Here is a 23,113-nt window from a genome sequence, read left to right as displayed (position 1 = left end):
TGGCAAGTACGGCAGGTGCCGTCACCCCCGGGCTCCCCCCGCACGCGCCCCGGGCCGCTCGGTGTCCCGTGCAGGCCGCCCTCCGCCCTCCGCCGCCCGGGGCGCACCTGCCGGCGCGGCACCTGCTCCCCCTCCCATCAGCCCCCCCCCCCCCCCCCCCCGGCGGGGCCAACGCGGGCGCCCGCTGTCCGACAGCTCGGGGCGGGGGGCGGGGGGCGGGTTGTGTTTTGTTCTGTCGTTTCCTCCTGCACGTGCCCGGCTCCGTGGTTTTCCGACACCGCCGGGTCCCGAGACACCGCCCTCCCCGAAACTCCGCGGGCGCCGGGCGGGGCGGCGGGCGGCGGGCGCCGGAGAAGGGGCGGCCCCCGGCGGGCTCCCGCGCAGCACGGTCCGCGGGCGGGCGGGCGGGCGGGCGCAGCGGAACCCGAGGGCGGCGGCGCCGCGGTTTCCCTTAAAGGCGCGGGGGAAGCGTGAGGGAGCACACAGGAAGCCGGGGCGGCGAGCGGGAGCGGCCGGGTGAGCGGCGCGGGGCCGGGGCCGGGGCCGGGGCGAGCGGCGGGGCCCGCGGGAGGCCTCTGGGGGGTGGGGCGGAGCGGCGGGGGCGCCCCCGGGGCCGGAGGATGGGGGCGGGGCGGCGGGGGGCCTCCCCCGGGGCCGGGGGTGCGGCCGGGGCTGCCTCAGAGCGGGGGGCGGGGCGGAGCGGAGCGGCGGGAGCCGCCCCTGGGGTCGGGGTGGGGGCGGGGCCGGGGTCCCGGGGGTCCCCCTGGGAGTCAGCTGGCCTGGGAGCTGGGCCCCGAGCCGTCGCTGCCCTGGGCGACTCCCCCGCCCCCTGTCCCCTCTGGGCCTTTCCGGGCGGTTTGGTGGATGGGTCGGTTCATTCATTCCTGGTGCTTTACCTGGTTGTGTTTGCTGGAGGCGCCTGCCCACCAGAAATTGGGAGGGTTTTTTTTTTTTTTTAAATATTTTGTTTATTTATTCATGAGAGGCAGAGAGGCAGAGACCCAGGCAGAGGGCGAAGCAGGCTCCACGCAGGGAGCCCGACGCGGGACTCGATCCCGGGTCCCCAGGGTCACGCCCTGGGCCGAAGGCACGTGCTCGACCCCTGAGCCACCCGGAGGCCCCAGACGCGAGATGTTCATTTGAACGCATCACATTCAGATCTTACCCGAGATTGAGGAGTAAGAATACTGCTGGGTACTTAGAGGAAGTATGCACCGCTGGTTAATAGAGTGCACATTGCCGTGACAACTTAGATACAGATGAGATCTTTTTATCCAGATCACTTAATCAGAGCAGGTGTTGTATCCTCATTTTACTATCGAGTAACGTGGGTTCACAGCCCCAGCAGGTGTGATTTTTGCAGCCAGCTGAGTTGATCAGAGCAGATGCCGTCTTCCCATTTTACGAACAGGGAAAGGGAGGTGGAGGCCGAATGACTTACCCAGGTTCTCACCGCCTGGAAGTGAGAGAGCTGCCCTGGCATCTAGGCCTCAGGATCCTCGCACCGCTGCTCATTCCGCTATACTCGCTTGCCTGCGAAAAAAGTGTTTCCACATTTTTGTGAATGAAGCACTGTTCTGTAACAAAAAAGGAGTTCCATTGGCTCGTGGATGGCCTGTAAACAGACTTTTTTTTTTTTTTATCAACTCTCAGGTTGTTCTCTAACAGTATTGGCATACCCCCCGCCCCCCCCCCCATCCTTGCCTCCGGTGGTTTTTGGACCTCCTCCACACGGACAAGGCCCAGATCTCTATCTCCCACCCAATTTCTCCTAGCTTCAAACTGCTAAATCCAGACTGGTCATTTGGATAGCCACTTGGGTATCCTGCAGGCATCTCAAATCCACCATCTTCTCAACTGCACACACTACCCTTCTCCACAAACCCGCGGTCCAAATCTAATGATTGAAATCCTCGCCCAAGTGCAAACCTGGCTGGTTTCTCCTCTCACCTCCTACAAGTGAGGAAGTGAGGTTTATAGTCAAGGAACAGGGTAGTGATCAGTGGATAGAAAATTAAGTTTGATGAAGAGTGGACAGTCATGGAGGAATATGCTAGGTTGAGTATGAGGAAAACGGGAAACCTAGCAAGGCCTGTAAGGATTCTTCTTGGCATCCCCGTGTCTCCAGAGATGATGATCCCTTCTGGGTTTAAGGAGGGCAACCTCATAAGTGAGGGTTTTAGGACTTATTTCAGGAAAGAAGGGTCAGGTGGGGAGGTCAGAGTGACCTTTCATTGGTCACTCTGACCATTGTCACTCATTGACAATGAGTCAATGATTGGTGGTCACTCATTGTCTCAGACTCCTTTAGCTTAAAATATTCAATATGCAAAAAAAATTAAATTAAAAAAATAAAATATTCAGTATGCTAAGTTGCCATATTTTGGGGTGGTGTGTCCTGAACCCCATGACATTCAGCAGTTAGCACTGAATGGGTTGTGGGAGCTAGATCTTATTTTAGGAATGGGGATACAGCAGTGACCAGAACAAAGTCCTTACTCTTGTGGAGTTTACAGTCCTAGTGGGATAAGCTAATAAATGAGCAAATAAGGATCATCAAATGGTAAAAGCTGTGAAGAAAACAAACAGAATAAGGATATATATTGTCACTTGGTTTTTTAATAAAGTTGTGTGAACTTCCTTTGCTTACAGCAGTGCATGAGTGTGTCTATCTCATTTTGTCATCAGTGAATATGATCATTTAAAAAATTTTGGTTTTAGAGGTGAACAGTGCTAATTCTTTGTGATTTGCATGTCTTTGATTACCTAGAAAGTTGAACATTTTCACACAGTTGTATTCGCCCTTTGAATTTCCTGTGCGTGTTCTCCGCTTATTTTCCTATTTTGGGGCTAGTGTCTTCCTCTATTTTGAATAAGCCTTCTATGGTACTTATTTATTGTTGAGGCCTTTGTATATAGTAGACAAATACTCTTAAAACAGTGGTAGAGTGACTAGGGAGGGAGAAAATGCAGGAAGCCTGGAATTCCCTTCTCTGCTCTTCTCCGCTTGCTTCTGATACGGTGAGACACAGGTGAGCAGAGAGGCAAGAAGTGAGTTTAGGTAGAAAGAAGTGAAGAAAGAAGAAAGGCAGGTGGGCAGTGAGAAGATGAAGTTGATGAGCCTACAAGGGAGCAGACGGGAAGAGGCCGGAGGTGTGGTAAGGAGGAACAGACGTGAGGGAAGGAGAGCAGAGAGGATGGGCGGATGGAAGGCACTCGGCGCTCTACACGGTGAGCTTAGGTACTTACCTTTTTCTTTTTCTGCCTCTGTGAACCTAGCAAATCTTTAGGAGAAGATGACGGTGTTCTTTAAAACACTTAGAAATCACTGGAAGAAAACGACAGCTGGGATCTGCCTGCTGACATGGGGAGGCCATTGGCTGTATGGAAAACACTGGTAAATACATAATATTCCCCACCCCGCCTTCACCTCCAACACCAAAACCACCTAAAGGGGCCTGAGGTCAAATCTTGCTCGACTGAGCTCTTTCTTCTCTGTAAAACATCATGGCGTAAAAGATAAATATATGTTAAAAGCACAAAGACAAAGGCTTCTTGTTGTAACCAGTCCTGGAAAATTGTACTAGCAGAGCCATCAACTCTGGATGATAGTAGTGAGATCGGAAGCTGAAGAAAGGGAGAGAAGTCAACTCCCAAGTTTTGAGTAGAAGGGTTTGAACTCCCCTGTCTCCTTGGGATTTTATAAAATTCCTTCAGTTTCTTAACTATGATCTGTTATCACTGTTGTGTTAGACCCTGACTGATTCTGCTAGCTCCAGCCCCTGTGACTTTCCACATTTATCCCATTAGCCTGGGTGAATTTAAATGAGACTAAGACATTCACACCTTTTGTTTGAATACGGAATTCAGCAGTCCTGGGTTTTATTAGTCTCCAGGCCTGAGAGCAGAAGAAAGTGCCCGAGCTCCCCTCTGGTTTAACATGGTAATAAGATTTAAAGAAAATTTTTGTATAAAAAATTATATAAATAATAGAGCCAATTAAATTGTCGTCTTTTGGGGATTAAGGGTTACAGCTTAAGTATTTAAGGACACTGCAGTCCAGGTGCCTTAAATGACTGCTTTGTTAAGCAGAAGACAGCTTTTGTAAAGGTAGTCAGTAGAAAGGAAATTCATATTGATATTTTTGTAAACTGTCTCCATTTGCCTTTGCCTCAGTCAGGATAATCTTAGGATGCAACATGGTGTCTAGTTTTTTGTAGCTGTAGATTAAAGGTAACATATCCCTCCTTTCCCCCTAAGTATTCTCAAGGCTCAGTGCTTGAATTCCATTAGCTGGCATGTAAAGAACAGACCTGAGAAGCTTAAAATTTGTATTATATTAAAAAAAAAAAGATGGAGGAAATGTTTTGACAAATGCAATATGAAACATATAACGTGTGCCCTTTGTCCCTCTTCTAACTACCCTAGAGTCCTTACACCTCCTGCCACGATGGGAACTAGGATTCCCTCTGCAGGAACACCCAGTCCAGGCCCCCGCTAATGCAAGCAGGAGGACCCTCCCACACCCTGAGAGTCAGTGCTGTTTCTGCTACTAGGCGAAGATTTGAGGAAATAACCATGTACCCTGTTCAGGATGTCTCGTGCATACCCTCATAATTTCTTGCCAGTGTCGTCTTGAGACTTGAAAAACAGCCCACTCGTTCTGAATTAGATCTGAGAGATCTTGAACAGAAATGCAGTAAGCCTGGAGGCCTCATTTTGCTCTCTCTCCACCCTTAATGTTCAAGGGTGCATTCACAATGCAAACTCTTATTGTCCTGTTGCTCTTCCTTTTCTCAAACTTTTCTCCTGTATTCTGTAGTACCGTATGGCCTTTTTGTTTTAAAATCATAGTGGAAAACACATAACATAAAATTTGTCACCTTAGCCATTTTTAAGTGTACAGCCAGTATGTTAAGCGTATTCACGTTGTTGTGCAGCAGAGCTCTAGGATTTTTTCATCTTACAAAACTGAAACTCTATACCCATTAAACATAACTCCCCATTTCCTCTCCCCGCCCCCAGCCACCACCATTCTACTTTTTGTTTCTGTTGGTTTCACTACGTTGGGTACCTCGGATAAGTGGCATCATACAGTATTTTGTCTTCTGTGACTGGCTTATTTCATTTAGCATGATCTTAAAGATCATTAATGGTGTAGCACATGGCAGGATTTCCTTCTTTTTAAAGGCTGAATACTAATCTGATATATGCATGTATATAACCACATTTTCTCTATCCATTCATTGTCAATGAACATTTGGGTTGCTTCCACCTCTTGGCTCTTGTGAATAATGCTACTACAGTGAATTTAGGTGTGCGGATATATCTTCTAGATCCTGTTTTCAGTTCTTTTGGGTATATATCCAGAAGTGGGATTATCTGGGTCTAGGGTAGTTCTAATTTTCTGAGGAAGCACTATACTGTTTTCCATAGCAGCTGCATCATTTTACAATCCCACCAACTGCGTGAGGCTTCCCATTTCTCCACATCCTCACCAATGCTTGTTATTTTGTTTTTGTTTCATTTTGACCATGGCCATCCTAATGGGTATGATACAGCATCTTCTGGTTTTGATTTGTATGTCCCTACTGATTAGTGACGTTGAGCATCTTTTCAAATGCTGTTCGGTCATTTGTTTATCTTTGGAGAAAGATCTGTTCAAATCCTTTGCCCATTTTAAAAATCAAGTTCCTTGGTTCTTTTGTTGAGTGGTAGGTTTTCTTTTATGAGATACATAATTTGCAAATATTTTCTCCCATTCCACAGGTTGCTTTTTCACTCTGTTGATGGTGTCCTTTGATGCTGAGAAGCTTTAAGTTTGATATAATCCTGTTTGTCTATTTCTATTTTTGTTGCTTCTGTTTTTGGTGTCCTATCTAAAATAACACGGCCAAGTTCAGTGTTCTGAAGCTTTCCCTCTGTGTTTTCATCTAGGAGTTTTATAGTTTTAGATCTTATATTTAGATCTTTAATCCATTTTGAGCCCTTTCCACATTATATGATCTTGGCGTTTTGTTTAACATTAGCTGGTCATATATGTAGGGTTTTTTTTTTTTTTTTTTTTATTTCTGGGCTCTCTGTTCTGTTCTATTGATCTGCATGTTCATGCCAACACCACCAGCTTTAGTAGCTTTATAATAGGTTTTGAAATTAGGAAGTGTGAGGCCTCCAGCTTTGTTCTTTTTCAAGATTCTTTTGTCTATCTGGGGTCCATTGTGTTCTGTGTGAATTTAGGATTTTTTTTTTCTATTTTTGCAAAAAATGCCCCTGAAATTTTGAGAGGGATTGGATTGAACCTATAACGCATTTGGGGTAGTATGGACATTTTTACGATACTAAGTCTTCCAGTCCATGAGCATGGGTTTATTGGTGTGTCTCATTTCTTTTTTTTTTTTTTTTTTTATTTATGATAGTCATACAGAGAGAGAGAGAGAGAGAGGCAGAGACATAGGCAGAGACATAGGCAGAGGGAGAAGCAGGCTCCATGCACCGGGAGCCTGACGTGGGATTCGATCCTGGGTCTCCAGGATCGCGCCCTGGGCCAAAGGCAGGCGCCAAACCTCTGTGCCACCCAGGGATCCCGGTGTGTCTCATTTCTTTCAGCAGTATTTTGTAGTTAGTGTACAAGTCTTTCACCATCTTGGGTTAAGTTTATTTCAAAATATTTTGTTCTTTTTCGGTGCTATTGTAAATGGGATTATTTTCTTAATTTCCTTTTTGGATTGTTCATTGTTAGTGTATAAAAACAGTGGATTTTTATGTGCTGATTTTGTGTTCAACTTTGCTAAATTTGTTCTAACGGTTTGTTTTTGTATGGAATCTTTAGGGTTTTCTACATGTCCTCTGCAAACAGATAATTTTTCTTCCTCTCCTGTTTGGATGCCTTTTATTTCTTTTTCTTGCTCATTTGCTCTGGCTAAGACTTCCAATACCATGTCGAATAGAAGTGGCAGGATCTTTGCATTGTTATTGATTTGTGAGGAAAAGCTTTCAGTTTCTTGCTGTTGAGTATGGTGTCGGCTCAGCTGTGGGCTTTCCATATGTAGCTGTTGGTAATGTTCAAATGATTTCTTTTTATTGTCTTCTTTTATCTATATACTCCCACCTTTTCACAGAGTAGTCTTCACATTCTTTCTTTATATTGATCTAGTTTCTTCGCTGAGAAAATCTAACTGTGGCTCTCTTGAATAGGAGCTGCCTTGCCCCTTCAAATGGTTTGTAAGGTGGGGCTGATGTTCTCTTAGCACCTCAGTACTTACTCCAAACCATTAATCTTCTGTCGTCTTATAAAAATCTCTTTTCCAAGGCACCTGGGGGGCTCAGTGGTGAGCACCTGCCTTTGGCTGAGGTCGTGATCCTGGGGTCCTGGAATCGAGTCCCACATCGGGCTCCCTACAGGGAGCCTGTTTCTCCCTCTGTCTCTCTCTGTCTCTGTGTTTCTCATGAATAAATAAAATCTTTTTTAAAAATCTCTTTTCCTTTGAGGCTCGTACCTGGGTGTATGATAAAACTGTGAACCTCCCAGCTTTCTGGGATCTTATCTACTTTAGGCTTAGGCTTCGGTGCCTGGCCTACCAGTTTTTTCCCTCTCTTGCAGCTCCATCCACTCTTGGGGGGCTGAGAACCTTATCATCACTTGCCCCTGTTCCACTGGAAATCTGGAGCCCTGGTGTCCCAGCCTCTCATTTCCGTCTGCCATTATTCCAGTTTCCTAACCTTATTTCTATCCAAGACTTCTTATCCCCTGGGCCCTCCAGTTTCTTCCAAATCCATCACTCTTTCCTGCTTTCTTGACTTTTCTCCTCTCCTAGATTTCTCGATCCAATACCTCACACACTTCTCAGCTGCACCTTCACACGTCCTCCCTGTCTTTTCCATCTCTCACTCCTCCTCCTCTGCACAGTTAAGTCATTTGAATAGGTTTTGTCTGCTTCCCGACCTCCTACTCATTCTCTAGCCTATCCAATCTTTGTTAGAATTATTCTCACCAGATTTATTTCTCATTCTTTCTGACAGCTCGGCTTTAGACACAGTAGACTGTCCTTGAAATGCTTTTTTTCACTGGCTCCTGTCTTTCTTCCTCTGAGTTTGGCTGTTGGTCCCTCTCATCATTGGCTCTTCCCCTCCACTCAGGCCTGAGGGAAGCAGTTCTTTAGGACTCTGCCACAGGTCCTCTTCTCACATAGTATCCTCTCCCTGTGTAATGTCTTCTACTCATAGTGCCTGCAATTTCCACCTGTTCATAGACAAATCCCAGGTTTGTTTCCATGAAGACCTCTCTGGGGCTCCAGACCTATATATGCATGCAACTGCTTACTTAACGTGTCTACTTGCCTGCCTCCCCAATGCCTCAAGCTTAGCGACTGAAAATCACAAGCTTTCTTGCCACACCTGCCCTTCTCAGCGGTTGGTACCATTCACCATCAATCTGACTTCCCCCACTAGAAATGTGAACGTCATCCCTCGTTTGTCGTTCATCCTTTCCTGCATTCAGATTATGCATTCTAAGTGAATTTTGCTTCTTCTAAATCTCTGAATGTGTTTGATTTCTTTTGCCTGCTCCTCTGTCACCACCACAGTTCCGTCATCTCTTGCCTAGATTCTTATTCAGTGTATCCTAACTGTTCTCTCCTTGCCAAACTCTTGTCTTACTTCCCCACGACTGCCAGAGTGATCTTTTAAAAAGTACAGGTTGGTATTGCTTTTATTTTTTATTAAACAATTTTTTAAAAAAGATTTATTTATTCATGAGAGACACGGAGAGGCAAAGACATAGGCAGAGGGAGAAGCAGGCTTCCTTTGGGGAGCCCGGTATAGGACTTGATCCCAGGACCCTGGGATCGATCACACCCTGAGCCAAAGGCAGACACGCTCAACCACTGAGCAACCCAGGCATTTCTACTATTGTTTTCAGACCCAACTCTATGAGTTGTGTATACATCTTCAGCATCGCCACATCTGCACTTTAGCCTATAGAATTTTCAAGTCCCTTTGGAAGAAGTTCACTTTCCATGAAGTTCTGTTTTGGGATTCCTTGGAGGGCTTTTGCCCTCCTGGAACACTCTTCCTTTCTCTTCTTCCCCAGCCAACTACCTTTCCTCCAGGTCTCAAACATTATTCCTTCCCCACCCTCTGCACACATATTTATATTCTTCCTTTCTGCCTCATTGGGTGAAGTCACTCTCCTCCTGCCCAAGGCCAGTCACTCCAGTGCTGATCTAAGTCCTATTTCTCATTGCTTATCCTCTCCCTCACTTCATCTTTAATCTCACTCTTCCTACTTTTCCTTCCTACGTGTCAAACTCCTTGTGGCTTGAACATGTTCTCTTTCAACTTTGTATTTCCATTTATTTACTGCCCTGTCTCTCTTCTTCCATTTATGCTATTCTTGAAAGCATATCCCACATCTGCAGTCTCTGCCTTCACTTAAGAAAAAAACTTAGTAAAATTTGATTTCTATTTCATCATTTGATTGAACCTGCTCTTGACAAGGACATTAATAGTCTCTTAGTTGTCAAGTTTAGTGGATACTTTTCAATCCATATCTGTCACATCTGATTCTCTTTATATCTTTTTTCATTACCTCTGGGGTGTCTTCTTGCTCTGCTCATCCCTTTGATAGTGGACTCTCCTAGGTTCCTTTCCATACACTACTTAGGTGATCATAACCATACTACTGTTTTCAAGTATGGTATATCGATTTTGGAGTCATAATATTCTACTCCTTATCTCCCTTCTCTTGACATTGTCTGCGAATAGTGGTCCTGGAGTAATATCATGCAATCAGAAATCAGAATATTATTTCCAAAAGAGAACTTAGATCATCTCCTTCCTCTGTAGTCGACCTGTAAATGGCTCTCCAGTGCCCAGGGGACAAAGGCCCAATTCTTCAGTTTGGCACAGAAGGCCTTTGTGATTCTGCCCTCGTCTTCCTCTCTAGTTTTCTTCTGGTCTCTTCCCGTCCCATCTCCATTGCCTGTCAACTTGACCTGTGTTCCAGAGGGACATGTGTCCTTTCAGCCCCCACACAAACACTTTTACTCTTCTTCTTCACCTGGCCAGTAACTCAAAAAAATGTGTCACAGGGGGTTGGTATTATTAAATGAAGAGGAAAGAAAAACAACAGTTATTCAACAATGTGTTGAATGATTACTCTTTGCTTGGTGCTGGTTAGTTCTTTCCATGTGTATGGTCTCATTGAATCCTCAGTATCACCCTGTGAGAGAAATAATAGGATTTCCATATCCTAGATTAGGAAATTGAGGCTCAGAGAAATTAGTGACATGTGGCAGTTAGACACAAGTAAATCATACTCGAAACCTCACATCTTGTCTTTGCTGGTGACAGCTCTGGAGAGCAGCGCTCCCTTCAGTGTGTAAGTTCTGCTGTATTTGTTAATGACACACACTGCCTTTCGTAAAACTTTCTCAGAACTCTGCTCTTCGGTTTCTGTTGCAGTTTTAACTGCTCCAGTGGAATAAAGCCCTTAAAACACACTTAGTAGCATTTACCGTACATTAGTGGGGAAAGTTGAATGCGCTGCCCAGGGACCAAGATGCTTATTTCACAACTTCCTGAGTGTTGTTGATTGTTGCTCCGTGGATGTCTTTGTTTATAACTTTGTCTCATTCCCTTTTTGCTTATGGTTCTCTCCCTTTCACCCTGCCTTTCCCTTTGCCTCCTTACCTCTTTGTAATACATAGATTAGTATAGTATGTTTTTTCCTAAATTCTCTGAAAACATTCAAATATGTGGCAAAATTGAAAGAATGTTACAATAAACACCTTACTTGGGTTCTAGATTTTGCTGTATTTTCTTTATCACATGTTCTGTCCGTCTTTCCTTGTCTTTTTGATGCATTTCAAAGTAGTTTGTAGGTGTCTGTGTACTTCCACCTAAATACTCAAAGATGCATATCAGTAATTTGAGTTCATTGTTTGCTTATAGTGGTTTTTTTCCCCATTGTTATACAGTTAACATACAATGAAATATACAGGTCTTAAGCGTATATTGGTTGACTTTTGTCAGATGTGTACATCTGTGTCACCAAGATTCCTAGCGAGATACAGAATGTTGCCATCATTCAAGGTTTTTTTTGTGTTTTTTTTTTTTTTTTTTTTTTTTTTTTTTTTAAGATTTTATTTGAGAGAGAGAGAGCATAAGCAGAGAGGGAGAAGCAGAGGGAGAAGTGGGCTGAGCAGGGAGCCTGATGCCAGGCTTGATCCCTCGGTCCCTGGGATCATGACCTGAGCCAAAGGCAGAGGCTTAACTGAGAGATCCCCTCAGGTGCCCCACTCCAGGTGGTTTCTTCATGTCCCTTCACACTCAGTCCCTGTTCCCTGCCTCCTCAGGTAACCATTGTGCTGATTTTTCCCTCCATCATATTCTTTTTCCAGTTCCAGAACTTCATATACATGGAATAATACGTATTTTTTTAAAAGATTTTATTTATTTATTTATTAGGGATTAAGCAAGAGAGCATGAGTAGGGCGGGGAGAGGGAGAAGGAGAAGCAGACTCCTCACTGGGCAGGGGGCCCACGTGGGACTCGATCCCAGGACCCCAGGACCATGACCTGAGCCGAAGACAGACACTTAACTGACTGAGCCACCCAGGTGTCCTTATGCATTCTTTTTTGAAAGGCTTCTTCCTCAGCACAATGACTTTGAGATTCACCTGTGCTGTTGGATTTATCTGTAGTTTATTCTTTTATATTGCTCAGTAGTATTCTAGAAGATAAGCATATAATCGTTAATATCTTAGAGAATTTGAAGTTATTTGATTTTAGTTTCTAAGACTGGTGAACCTGATGTCTTAAATTACTCATTTGAAAAAAACAAATTGTTTTATTACATGTAATTGACTTTTTTTCTTCCCTTTGAAAGGAAAACAGTATTTCCTGATATAGGATTCACATGACAATAATAACAATTGCCTGTATTTTAACCTTGATTTTAAGTTTTTAATAATAGGATTTCATGTTGTTTTTTTTTTTTTTTTTTTTTAAGATTTTATTTATTAATGAGAGAAAGAGAGAGGTAGAGACATAGGCAGAGGGAGAAGCAGGCTCCACGCAGGGAGCCTGATGTGATATTTGATCCCGGGACTCCAGGATCACACCCTGGGCTGAAGGTGGTGCTAAACCACTGAGCCACCCAGGCTGCCCTTCATGGTTTTTCTAAGGAAAACTTTTTTTCTGCAACAGAATTGGAAAAAGTTGCACATATTTATTTTTATCTGCCCCATTTTTGGCTGCTTCCTTGAATTTGTCTTTTGACCTAGGTATTTATTTGCAGGCTCTTTTCCATTGTTACTATACTTGTAAGTTTTCTTCTCCCTTGAGAATTCCTTTCCTCTCTTTTCTCCCTTCCCCTCAGTTTTGAGGAAAAAAAAAAAAAACCTGTGATACTTTCCCCCCTGTGTAATCTCCCCACAGCTGGTTGCAGGAGTCAATAGGAGCAGCCGGGACTACTCTGAGGACTCTGTGAGAGCAATTGAAGAGGAGGAAATGACCCTGTTTGCTGAAAGTAAAGAGAATTTAAGTGTTGCTCATTCCTCTTCAGCTGCTCTTCCCAAGCTTTCTGGGCTCCCTGGGGGAGATTATGCTCCAGGTTCTTCAATCCATCATGCCAGCAGTTACCTGCAGTCCTCTCTCACTTGTTCCTCACCCTTTTTGTAGCAAACAATCTGTTAATAGCACAGGAGAAAGGAGGCAGTGTGGTATTCAAGGTGTCTCAAGTCAGACAGAGCTGGCACTTGCTGGCAGTGTGCCCTTGGTTTCTCCAAGCCTTAGGCCCACCCATACTGAGGGGTGACAGCAAGACCTCACTGGATGATTGAAGGATCAAGTGGGTAGCTGTAGAGCTCCTAGTGTAGTGCCCAATATACCTAAGGGTTCAACAAATGCTGGTAATTGTAAGTAAATTTGAGATACTATATGTTCGGTGCTTGCAGAGCTAAAATGAATTACTTCTGGCAACTAGGCAGTGAATGATTCAAAAGGCAGCTAGTGGGAAGGAAGACAGATCTGCCAGCTGGTCTAATAACATCTCAGTCTTATTTATTTCACCTTACATGTGTAACTAGACAGCTTGGGGCATGTAGCTTTAAGACTGAACAGAACCACAAAAGAGGCAAGGCATAAGCAGTTACAACTAGCTTGGTCTGAACCATCATGCATTTGATTTAAGGCTCAGATTGTTCCTTTCATCATCGGGGATCTTGTCCTTGCTTATCCTGGCTCTGGTTTCTCTTCTGGCAACTTTGGTTGGTGAACCTTAGCACAACATCTCCACAAGAACTCTTGTCTCAGCAGTTACCAGGAGCCCTGCTCTTGCTCACTTCTGGCTTCTGGGGTTCAGCTTTCGTTCTCTGGCTCAGCACCAATTCTCTCTGCTCCGTGGCCTATGACCCAAGGCTCCCTCCTGTTTTTGCTGTGGGGCATCTAGCCTCTCAGCCAGAGTTCCTGATATTTTCTTGGAGATTTTAAAATCCCATAAACATGATAATTCCCTCAATATGAAACTTTAAAAATAATAATCGTATTATAGTGACAGTCCTGGGTCATGTGTCCCTAGGTTTTTAATAGTGGAGTTTTTTTCCCTCTGAATATAGAAACATTAATCTTGATTATTATATATTGACTTTCATAAGCCGGGTGGGAGCCTACCTTTCAAGGTCTGTGGCCAAAAGTAATTACTTAGAAGAGATAAAAATAAATGGTATAAGTTGGCCCATGTGTGTGCACACGCACGTGTATGTTCAGTGTCATTCAGTTTTATTGAGAACTTAGCAATAGTAATAATCACACTTAATCAGTGCTTGTCACGTTCCAGACACGATTCTAAGCACTTTACGTTTATTAACTCATTTTATCTTCCGAACAACTTTGAGATGGTTATTAATCTCGTACTAGCATGAGATTAATAGCTTTATACAGATGAAAAAACTGAGGGACAGCAAGATTAAGTAATTTGTCCAAGGTCACACAGCTAATAAGTATTAGAGCTGTGATTCCAAACCAGGTGGTCCTCATGTTAACCTCTGGAAATGGCTTCTGTGTCTAAGGGAGCATGAGAACGGTGGATAACTGTGAGCCCAGGTTGTCTTCTGCCAATAGCCCCATGAGGCATAGACCGAAATTACAATGTGGTGCTTCAAATCTAGGCTGAGTGGGTCTGGGTCCAAGCTTTCTGTTTGTCACTTGCTGGATATGTGACTTTGGGCAGATTATACCAGGTTGTGAAACTCCACTTTATTCATCCATATAGTATCTGACAACATTATTGCCACACTTAGGACTTATAATCACAGCTCCTGGCACAGATTTTAAAAAGCAGTTACTTTTATTAGAGACGTCTGAAGCACTCTGTGCTATGTCCTATTGGAGGGTATGAAGTAAATGTTAGGGATGCCTAAGAAAAGAAAGTATTACTTTAAAGTTTTTTTTTATGATGGAAATCTTAATCATATAAAAATTAGAATAGGATAATTAATCCCCAGGTGTCATCACCCATCCTCATTAAACATCAACATTTTAGTAATCTTATTTCTCTACTTTTTTTTTTTCCTGGAATATTTTAAGGCAGATTCCAGAAATTCTAGCTTCTATCATTTATACTTTAATACTTTAATAAGTAAGAGCTTAAAAATCACCATGCTGTTATGATGAACCTAACAAAATTATAAAATTATTTTATGTTCCCTGATATACAGTCTTTATATTTTACCTATCCTCCTCAAATTTTGTTTTATGGTTTTATTCAATATCAAAACAAGTTTTCACACATTGCATTTAGTGCCTGTTTCTGAAGCCTCACAAACTCTAACCCCCTCCTCGTTTTGTAGTGTATATCTATTTTCAAAACCAGACAGGTCTGCATTTGCTCTGGAGAATTTTTCATACTCGAGGTTTGGCGGATAACTTATGCTGTTCATTCCATGCCTCTGGAGCCCTGTGGGAGCCTGAGGCAAGGAGAAACATCGGTGTCCTGGTTCTGTCTTCAGTTTAGACTGGGTTACTGTGTTCATCATGGGTCTTTCGGATTCATTTTGATTTTAAAAATTATTGTATTAAAATATTTGTCTCCTTTGTGTTTTTTGGCCTAAATTTTACCCCTTAGGCAAGTACCTCACTTTCCTCATTGTAGCCGCAGCCCTGAGTTGTTTAATCTGTTCCTGTGACTTGTAAAATGGTGATTAGACCCAGATGCTTGTTAGATTTTCGTTATCCAAAGCACAGTTACTCCTGGGAACAGATTAGAAACACAGATCCCAGGCCCCCAACTACCCCCCCCCCCCCCCGACCTACTGAGTCCAAATGTTCATTTAACTGTGTCCCCAGGGGATTTGTGTGTCTACTGAAGGTTAGATTCAGGTTTAATTTTTTGGTGCAAGAATGCTTCATACATATGTTGCAGTTTTAATTTTTAAACATTATTTATTTTAGAGGGAGAGATGGAGACAGAGTGTGCTAGCAAGCTGGGGGAGGGGAAAGGCAGAGGGAGAGAGAGAATCTCAAACAGACTAGACTCCATGATGTGCGCAGAGCCCAATTCGGGGCTTGATCCCATGACCCTGAAACCATAAGCTGAGCCGAAAGCAATGGACTCTTAACCAACTGCTCCACCCAGGCACCCCCTGGGTTGTGGACTTCTTACCGTATCACGTCAGAAGGTACATGGTGTTGGGTTGTCCTGTTTTGGGGGATATTGGATTCAGAGGCAATCGGTTTAGTCCACCCATTAGGAAGGGAAAACATTCACTTCTGAGAGTTACCAGAGCCACATGGTTAACAGAAGGAGTGACCATATAAGTTAGAATGTCGACTTCACACCTACCAGCTATGCAACATCGCTATGCTTGAATTCCCTGTAATTTGGAGATGGTAGTAGAACTCAGGTTGTCATGCCGATTTCTCTTAGGATGGGGCCAGGCACGGATGGAGACAAAGCTCTCCATCAGAAATAGCACTTCTTTTCTTCTTCTGGTTTTTCCATCCTTATGGGAGAAAGCATAACAACAAAGATGTATTTTGAGTTGGGCCTTGAAGTGAGTGGGACAGTGTACTAGGTGAGATTAATGACTGGAGCATAGTCAGAAAATGGAAACTCACAGTGTATTTTTGGAGATTGGCAAAGAGTTTGACTTCGCTATAGATTACAGTTAGATTTTTTCAGTAGGATGGGGGAGAAAGCCCAATTATGGAGGTCTTTGTAGGCAGTTTGTAGTATTTGGTGAGCAGTGGAGACTCGGTGAAGATGTTTAAGGGAGAGGAGCGTGCCATGAACAAAGTGGCGCTCAGGAAGCTTAGTCTGGCACCCCTGGGCAAGAGACACTGGAGTGGAGGGTGTGTGAAGGCTGGGGGTGGGGGTGCATTTCGGTAGTGTACATAGAAGCTAAGAGAGCCAAACCAGAGTGGGGGCATTGGGAGTGGAAAACTAAATGGGCAGAATGAGGCTTGGCAATGTAATACCCGGGCAGAGAGACTTCTGTTTGGTTTGCATTTTGCTCCTTACTCATTCTGTGACCTTTATCAAGCTACTTAATGCACTTAACCTCTGCACCTCAGTCTCCTTCTGGGGTAATGGGATAATGGGATCTGCCTAGAGGTTAGGTGTAAGGATTAAGTGAGCTGGTGTGTGTCCTAGCAGTACCTGGTACTGTGCCCGGCTCATGGCTTCCCCTTGATAAATGCTAGCCGTTATTATCATTAGATGATGGGCTGGCTGTTTGGTTGAAGGAGGGGAGGAGAAGTCATTTTTTTGGTTTCAAGACTAGGATAATTGGTGATACAGAAAGAGGCAAGCCGCCAGGGAGAATTGGTTTACGGAGGAGGTATATTTCTAGAGCCTTTTAGCTATGTTGGGTTTGAGACCCTGACAGCATATCTAGGGGGAAATGTGTTAGATTCCAGGGGTAAATTATGCATGAGCCACACTTGACTAGACCCGTATTATTTCTTTTGGTACAGATTATGGTTTCAGTAATGTCTTGGGCTTCATCTTTTGCTCTCGCGGGGGTTCTGACAAAGCAGATGTTTTACCTTGACATCAGTTCAGATTAGCCTCTGACTTTGCAGTTGGTGGTCCAGGGCCTAGGTGGTTCAGCATGGGAAGAAGGTAGCAGGGCTTTTCTCTTCACGGCTTCTCCTCATTTCACATTCTGTTGCAGTTTTAAGAAAGCAGTTCGTATTGCTTTTCAGCCATTTCAAGGTACTCTCTCTCTCTCTGCACAAGCTGATGCTAAAGTTTGGGGTATTAATAGGTGCTATTTAAAGAAGCTCATTTATGGGCAATTAAATAACACGCCTGTCAGCTCAGATTTGATAGGGAATAGGGGAACTTTTTTGTAAGCATGATGAAGTTTAATTAAACTCCCTTTCCTTTTAGCTCTTTTGTCATTTTATTTAGAAAACAGATTTCTTCTTTTTAAAAAGAGCTGCACTGCTTCTTTCCCATACGTTTCTTGGTGGTGGTTGGGGTGCGGTAGGGGGGACCGAGATGGAAGGGCAGGAGGTGTATTTAAGTTTTGTTGATTTCACATAATTTTTAGGGCTGTTTCTGTCAGTGGCATTAGCTGCTCCAAGACTGCCGAGACAACAGTCGTAGCTGCTGCTGACACTAACCCCTCTCTAGGTAGTCACTGATAGCTCCATCAGTGCGTGTCATGGAGCAGCAGAGACGCTGACCATAGAGGTTGACTAGTTTATGCATCGCTAAGTCAGAAGGTTTGGCCTGTATCCTCAAGCCCAGAGCAAATGCCTCCTTATGCATGTGGTTTATAGAGAACAGCTTGTAACAGCTCTGCCTATGCTTTTCCTCTCGAACAGCTGACCTAACCTCCATGCAATGTTTTCTGCGTTTCCTTTTCCTACATAAGTAGATGAAAGTACCTTGTAACTTTTCATTTCCATTTAAAAATTTTTTTAAAGATTTTATTTATTCATGAGAGACAGAGAGACAGACAAAGGCAGAGAGAGAAGTAGGCTCCATGCAGGGAGCCTGATGTGGGACTCGATCCCGGGAAACCGGGATCACAACCTGAGTCAAAGGCAGATGCTCAACTGCTGAGCCACCAGGGATCCCCACCTTGTGTGTAACTTAAAGGAGTAGCTATTTTCACTAGATTTTTAATTTCAGTGCTGAGTTACCCATTGTTGTTCCCTGTGGACTTGAGTGACGGACACCTCTTCCTTTTCCTGTATTAGTAAATACAGTCTGGGGATTATGCCCTTGGCTTGCTTTATATTGTTATTGAAAGTGTTAAAAGAAAAAAAAGGAAGAAAAAATGTTGATCCTTGTATATTGTTAAATATACCACCAAGTAAAGCAGTCCATCCAGAGGTACCGTTAGACCTCAAAATTCCTGAATGCAAGTGTGGTGTACTTTTCACTAGCCTGGATGGAAGTGGCGCCCTGCACTTGTCCTTTACATTTGGTGGTATACTTAGCTTTGTTTTTCCTTTGCTAAACTTCACCATCCGCAACAGGGATGACAGAATTTTGATGTTTGCGATTGCTTGCCTGACTTCTTATTTTCTCTCTCCTTTTATGCACTCTAAGGGGCACTGAAATGAAGACAGTCACCACTTAATGTATGGTTATAAGACTTCTTCTTGACCCTTGATACTTTCCTGACATTAGGGAACTTTTTTATCGCATTGTAGTTGGGAGAGGTGAGAAGATACAAATTTCTAAAGTAGCAGATAGCACATCATGGAGAGGCCTGGTGAACAAGAAGGCACATCATCCTCTGGTTCAGTGGAAGGACCAGACCAGAAGGCCCTAAAATCCTTTCCAAAAGCCATTAACGTCTTTATTGTTCTCCTAGAGTGTGTAGCCTATCACACTATCCATTTACTTCTCTCGACTGAGCATTCTTCAGGCCCAGGAGATCCAGCACGCTTCTGCAGTAGGCTGCATGTCTTCCTGCTTGGTGACAAGGCTTTCTCTTGGGCAGAGATGAGCAGTATTTCCCCATGTGTGACGTTCCTCACTGTGACAGTCTTTATGTATTTGGATCAGGAGTTGGGGTGTAGGGTGACGCATACTTGACAAAGCTCCCCTGCTCTGCACACAAGAGAATCTCTTCTCTAAGGTTCTTTTCTGCCTGTGCTTTCATTTCCACTTCATCCGGGCTGTTAGGTGGACAACCCGTGGGCCCTGCCACTGGTGATATCATGATTAATTATTCTAGGAAGCTCAGATAAGTTGAAGTAGTTGTTATAACCATCTAAACTTGAAATCCATTTTGCGCGAAGCGGAAACTGGGTTTGCGTGCACCAAGGGAAAAGCCGGTGGTAGAAATTGCTGTACAATTTGCCTCTAGACTGTAGTGGGAAATATCTTTTTTGGGAAATAAGATGGATCAATATGATTTTTTTTCTTTCCATGTAAAGTTGTTATTGAAATAACAACTTATCTTATTTTGCAGTCCCAAAGTAATAAATAAAACCCATATGGCTCTGAATAAATTGTGAGCATCCCATTTCCTGTGGTAGCAGGCATGTTCGTATTCTTTTAAAGCCTCAGGCAGAGTGACATCAGCAGATTTTTTTCATTTTCTAATCCAGAAGCTTCTGGTTTCTGTCAAAGAACTTGCATTTTAGTACTGAGCAGATAGATCTTCAGGGACCCTTTTTGATGTGACTGTGTTTTATTTTTATTTTATTACTTTTTAAAGATTTTATTTATTCATGAGAGACACACAGAGGCAGAGACACAGGCAGAGGGAGAAGCAAGCTCCCTGCACGGAGCCCAGTGTGGGACTCAATCCCAGGACCCCAGGATCACAACCTGAGCCAAAGGCAGATGCTCAACTACTGAGCCATGCAGGTACCCCAGTGCAACTACCTTTTATTTTATTTTTATTTATTTTTATTTTTAATTTTTTTTGCAACTACCTTTTAAATTGTGTTAAACTTCAATTCTCTTGGGAGGCAGCATGATGTAGTAGAAAGAGCACGGGCTCAGAATTTATATACAGTACTTCTTTTTTTTGGTAACAGGGTCTTGGGTTCACCTTCACGTTCTTGACCGATTAACAGTCTAGAATTTCTGTGATACCAGACTCAGCCACTGGGGCAGTTCTGGTGGTGCTCCCTGGTATACCAAAAGGGGTTCCTCACTGAGCTTTTTACATGGTACTGATTCTATTACCCTGTTCCCAGAACACACATACATACCCGTGGGTCTTAATCCGGTCAGGTTTTCATGACTGCTCTAGGTCTTCCTTCATCCTCTGCTGCACCACAGCCATTTCTTCTCTTGCCCTTTGGTGGCAGTCACAATTAAAAACTATCCCAAGTGATCCGTTGGTTCGAGAATGCCAGATACTCCTACAAAGAATCACCTTCAATTTTTTCCTGCAGGACAAAGTCTGCCCATGAGCACCGTGAGTCAATCTCTCCTGTTCAAACATTTGCCACTTACTTATTAAATAGTTATTTATTGAGAACCTTTTATCTACAAGACTCTGTGCTGTGTACTGTGGAAGAGAAAATGGTGAATTATCCATGAATTCCAGGCAGTTATAATGAAGGAAAAAAGAGAAGACAAGCAGTTCTGTGGGGGGGGGGGGGGTAGGTAAGGGGGTGGGTGGTATTGTGTTTGGCCTTCTAGTTTTTAAAAGGGAGAGAGGTTAGAACAATCAGATCCCTGCAGGGGTGAAACTCATTGTGTGTTCTAGGAAGAGCAAAACGTGCAGCCTGCCGAGAGGGAGGGAGGCAGCATCGAGGGCAAGGTGGGGGATAAGGAAGTGATTTTTAATCTCTTTCTTCAGTTATCCACCACATTTTTCTTTTTCTTTCCTTTTCCTTTTTTCTTTTTCTTTTTCTTTTCTTTTCTTTTCTTTTCTTTTTTTTTTTTTTTTTTGCACCCAACTCGAGGCTCAAATTCATGACCCCAAGATCAAGCGTCACACGCTCCACTGACTGAGACAGCCAGGAGCCCCTCAGCACATTTTTCTTTGGTTTTCAGGTGAGGTGCAGTATCAGTGTACTTAAGATTCATCTGGTGTTCTGTCGTCTATCCCAGGACTCAGAGCATCTCTTCCTGCTGCTTCCTGTCTCTTCATGTAGATAATCCGCTCCGCTCTCAGCCCACTATTACCACATGTATCTTTAGTCAGGATCACTGTCTGGAATTCCAGACATGTCTTTCCAGTTGTCCCCTGGACACCTCCACCTGGACTCACCGTTGTCTCAGATCTACAGATCCAGAACAAACCCTGGCTTCCTCCCTCCTGGACCTGTACTTCGTACTGTCTTCTGTCTCTGAGTGTTACCACCTTCTGCCAAGGGCTCAGCAGAAGAATGTGGACACTGCCTTTGACCCCTCCCTTCCTTTCAGTCCCCACAGGTCAGCCCTTAAGTTTGCCTCCTAAATACCAGTTGCCTCTGTCCTCTCCTCGATCCTGGTTCCAGGGGTCATTATGTCAGCATCCCTCACCTGCGTTCCCGAAGAACCCACCCTGGTCTCCCTAGATCGTCTTGCCTTGACCATGGCCAACCTCACACTGCAACCAGAGTAGTCCTTCTAACATCACAGATCTTTCTAAAACCCTCTGGTGGTTTCTTACGGCCCTTGGGGTAAAATCCCAATTCCTTAAATAGCTTAAAAGGCCACTGATGGCCTGGCTGGGTCCCTGCCCTCCTCTTGTATGGTTTCTTCCGTGGCAGGCTGCCTCTGGCTGTCTTGAGCTACTTTCAATTTCCTGTATGGGCCTGTCCTCTCAGCTTCCTACAGTCTATTCCTTTGCCCATGTTCTCCTCCCTGTTTTTGCCCTGCCACTTCTAATTTCTCCCCCTGGATTTACATTTCACTGTCCTTTCCTATAAAATGCCTTCTCGGGATCCCTGGGTGGCGCAGTGGTTTGGCGCCTGCCTTTGGCCCAGGGTGCGATCCTGGAGACCCGGGATCGAGTCCCACGTCAGGCTCCCGGTGCATGGAGCCTGCTTCTCCTTCTGCCTGTGTCTCTGCCTCTCTCTCTCTCTGTGTGTGACTGTCATAAATAAATTAAAAAAATATTAAAAAAAAAAAAAGATAAAATGCCTTCTCTAATTCCCCCAAGACTAGGTTAGCTATTCCTAAGTGGGCCCCCATTATGGAACACATAAAAGTCACATCACATTATGACTGCCTGTTGGATTGTCTTTTTTCCCTTCTAAACTGTAAACTTCATGAGGATGGGGAATCTTGGGTTTATTCATCAGTATATCCTCGATGCCCAGCAGAGTGCCTGGCACTTCATTTGTCAAGAAACACATCTTTTATTTTATCACTGATACTTGCTGTTCTTGCCACTAGATCCTAAGCTGCTTTGGGTCAGGACCAAATCTGGGTAGTTGCACTTGAACTTATTAAAAAAATTGTATGAATGTAAATTTTAAAAATTAGATGAGATTAAGAAGTAATGTGATTAATGAATGTGCTATAAAGTGTATATGCTAACGAGCGTTGTACAATCAGTATTGTCTGAAGTTAAGAAAAAACATTAGAGCATGTATTTCAGGGTCAAGTAAGCATGGGTTTGAATTCTAGTCTACTATTGAGTAATATGGTGAATTTGGGCAAGTCTTTTCCTTCTCTGAGCCTTAACTTCTTCATACATAAAATGAGAATGCCCGTCTTGCAAGGCTGTTACAAAGGTTAAAGGTATTTGAGAAAAACTGTCCTAGTATCTGACACCTAGGAGTTGCTCTTTGAATTTCAACTTATTTTCTCTTTTATTCCAAAAGAAAGCTGCCTTTCTTGAAACATTTTTGGAATTTCTTTTTTGAAATAGTTTTCAGAACTGGCTATAGACCATCAGACTATATCAATGGGAGAGATCTTTTTTTCTTTGAGGATATGTTTGATTTTTAGAAACACCTTGGTTTAGAGAGCAAGATCAAGATGGCTAATACCATTTTTGATATTTAAAAAAATTAAGTATGATTATAATGAGATTTTCTTTTGTAGAATTTAAATTGGTACATAGTTTAGCTTTCTCACAGGTGGCACTGACAGCCTATTCCATCTGGCACATTAAAATCCAGGGAATTAATTTTAAAGGAATCTTTTGATTTTTGAATAGCACTCTGATAAATCAAGGAGTATTAGCAAGCTCAA

General features: G+C 43.6%; 1 protein-coding gene across 5 annotated transcripts in view; it reads left to right on the top strand.

The window, feature by feature from the left end:
- The first annotated feature begins 399 nt into the window (after positions 1-399).
- AGK (acylglycerol kinase) overlaps positions 400-23,113 on the top strand; it is an 80,949-nt gene continuing 58,235 nt past the window's right edge. For 3 of the 5 annotated variants that reach the window (XR_005371229.1, XR_005371230.1, XM_038559379.1), the window contains exons 1-2: positions 400-516; positions 3,280-3,397. Coding sequence is in view for 3 of the 5 variants with exons in the window: in XM_038559379.1 (XP_038415307.1) it covers positions 3,297-3,397 (101 nt within the window). In the remaining 2 variants the exon portion in view is untranslated. Of the gene's footprint in view, positions 517-756; positions 1,179-1,704; positions 3,159-3,279; positions 3,398-23,113 lie in introns of those variants that run through there. The other 2 variants (XM_038559380.1, XM_038559381.1) reach the window with 2 other exon arrangements.

The sequence above is a fragment of the Canis lupus genome, chromosome 16 (assembly GCF_011100685.1).
Source record: "Canis lupus familiaris isolate Mischka breed German Shepherd chromosome 16, alternate assembly UU_Cfam_GSD_1.0, whole genome shotgun sequence".
In the NCBI taxonomy this organism is placed as follows: Eukaryota; Metazoa; Chordata; class Mammalia; order Carnivora; family Canidae; genus Canis; species Canis lupus.
This window is presented reverse-complemented; position numbering and strand designations above follow the sequence as displayed.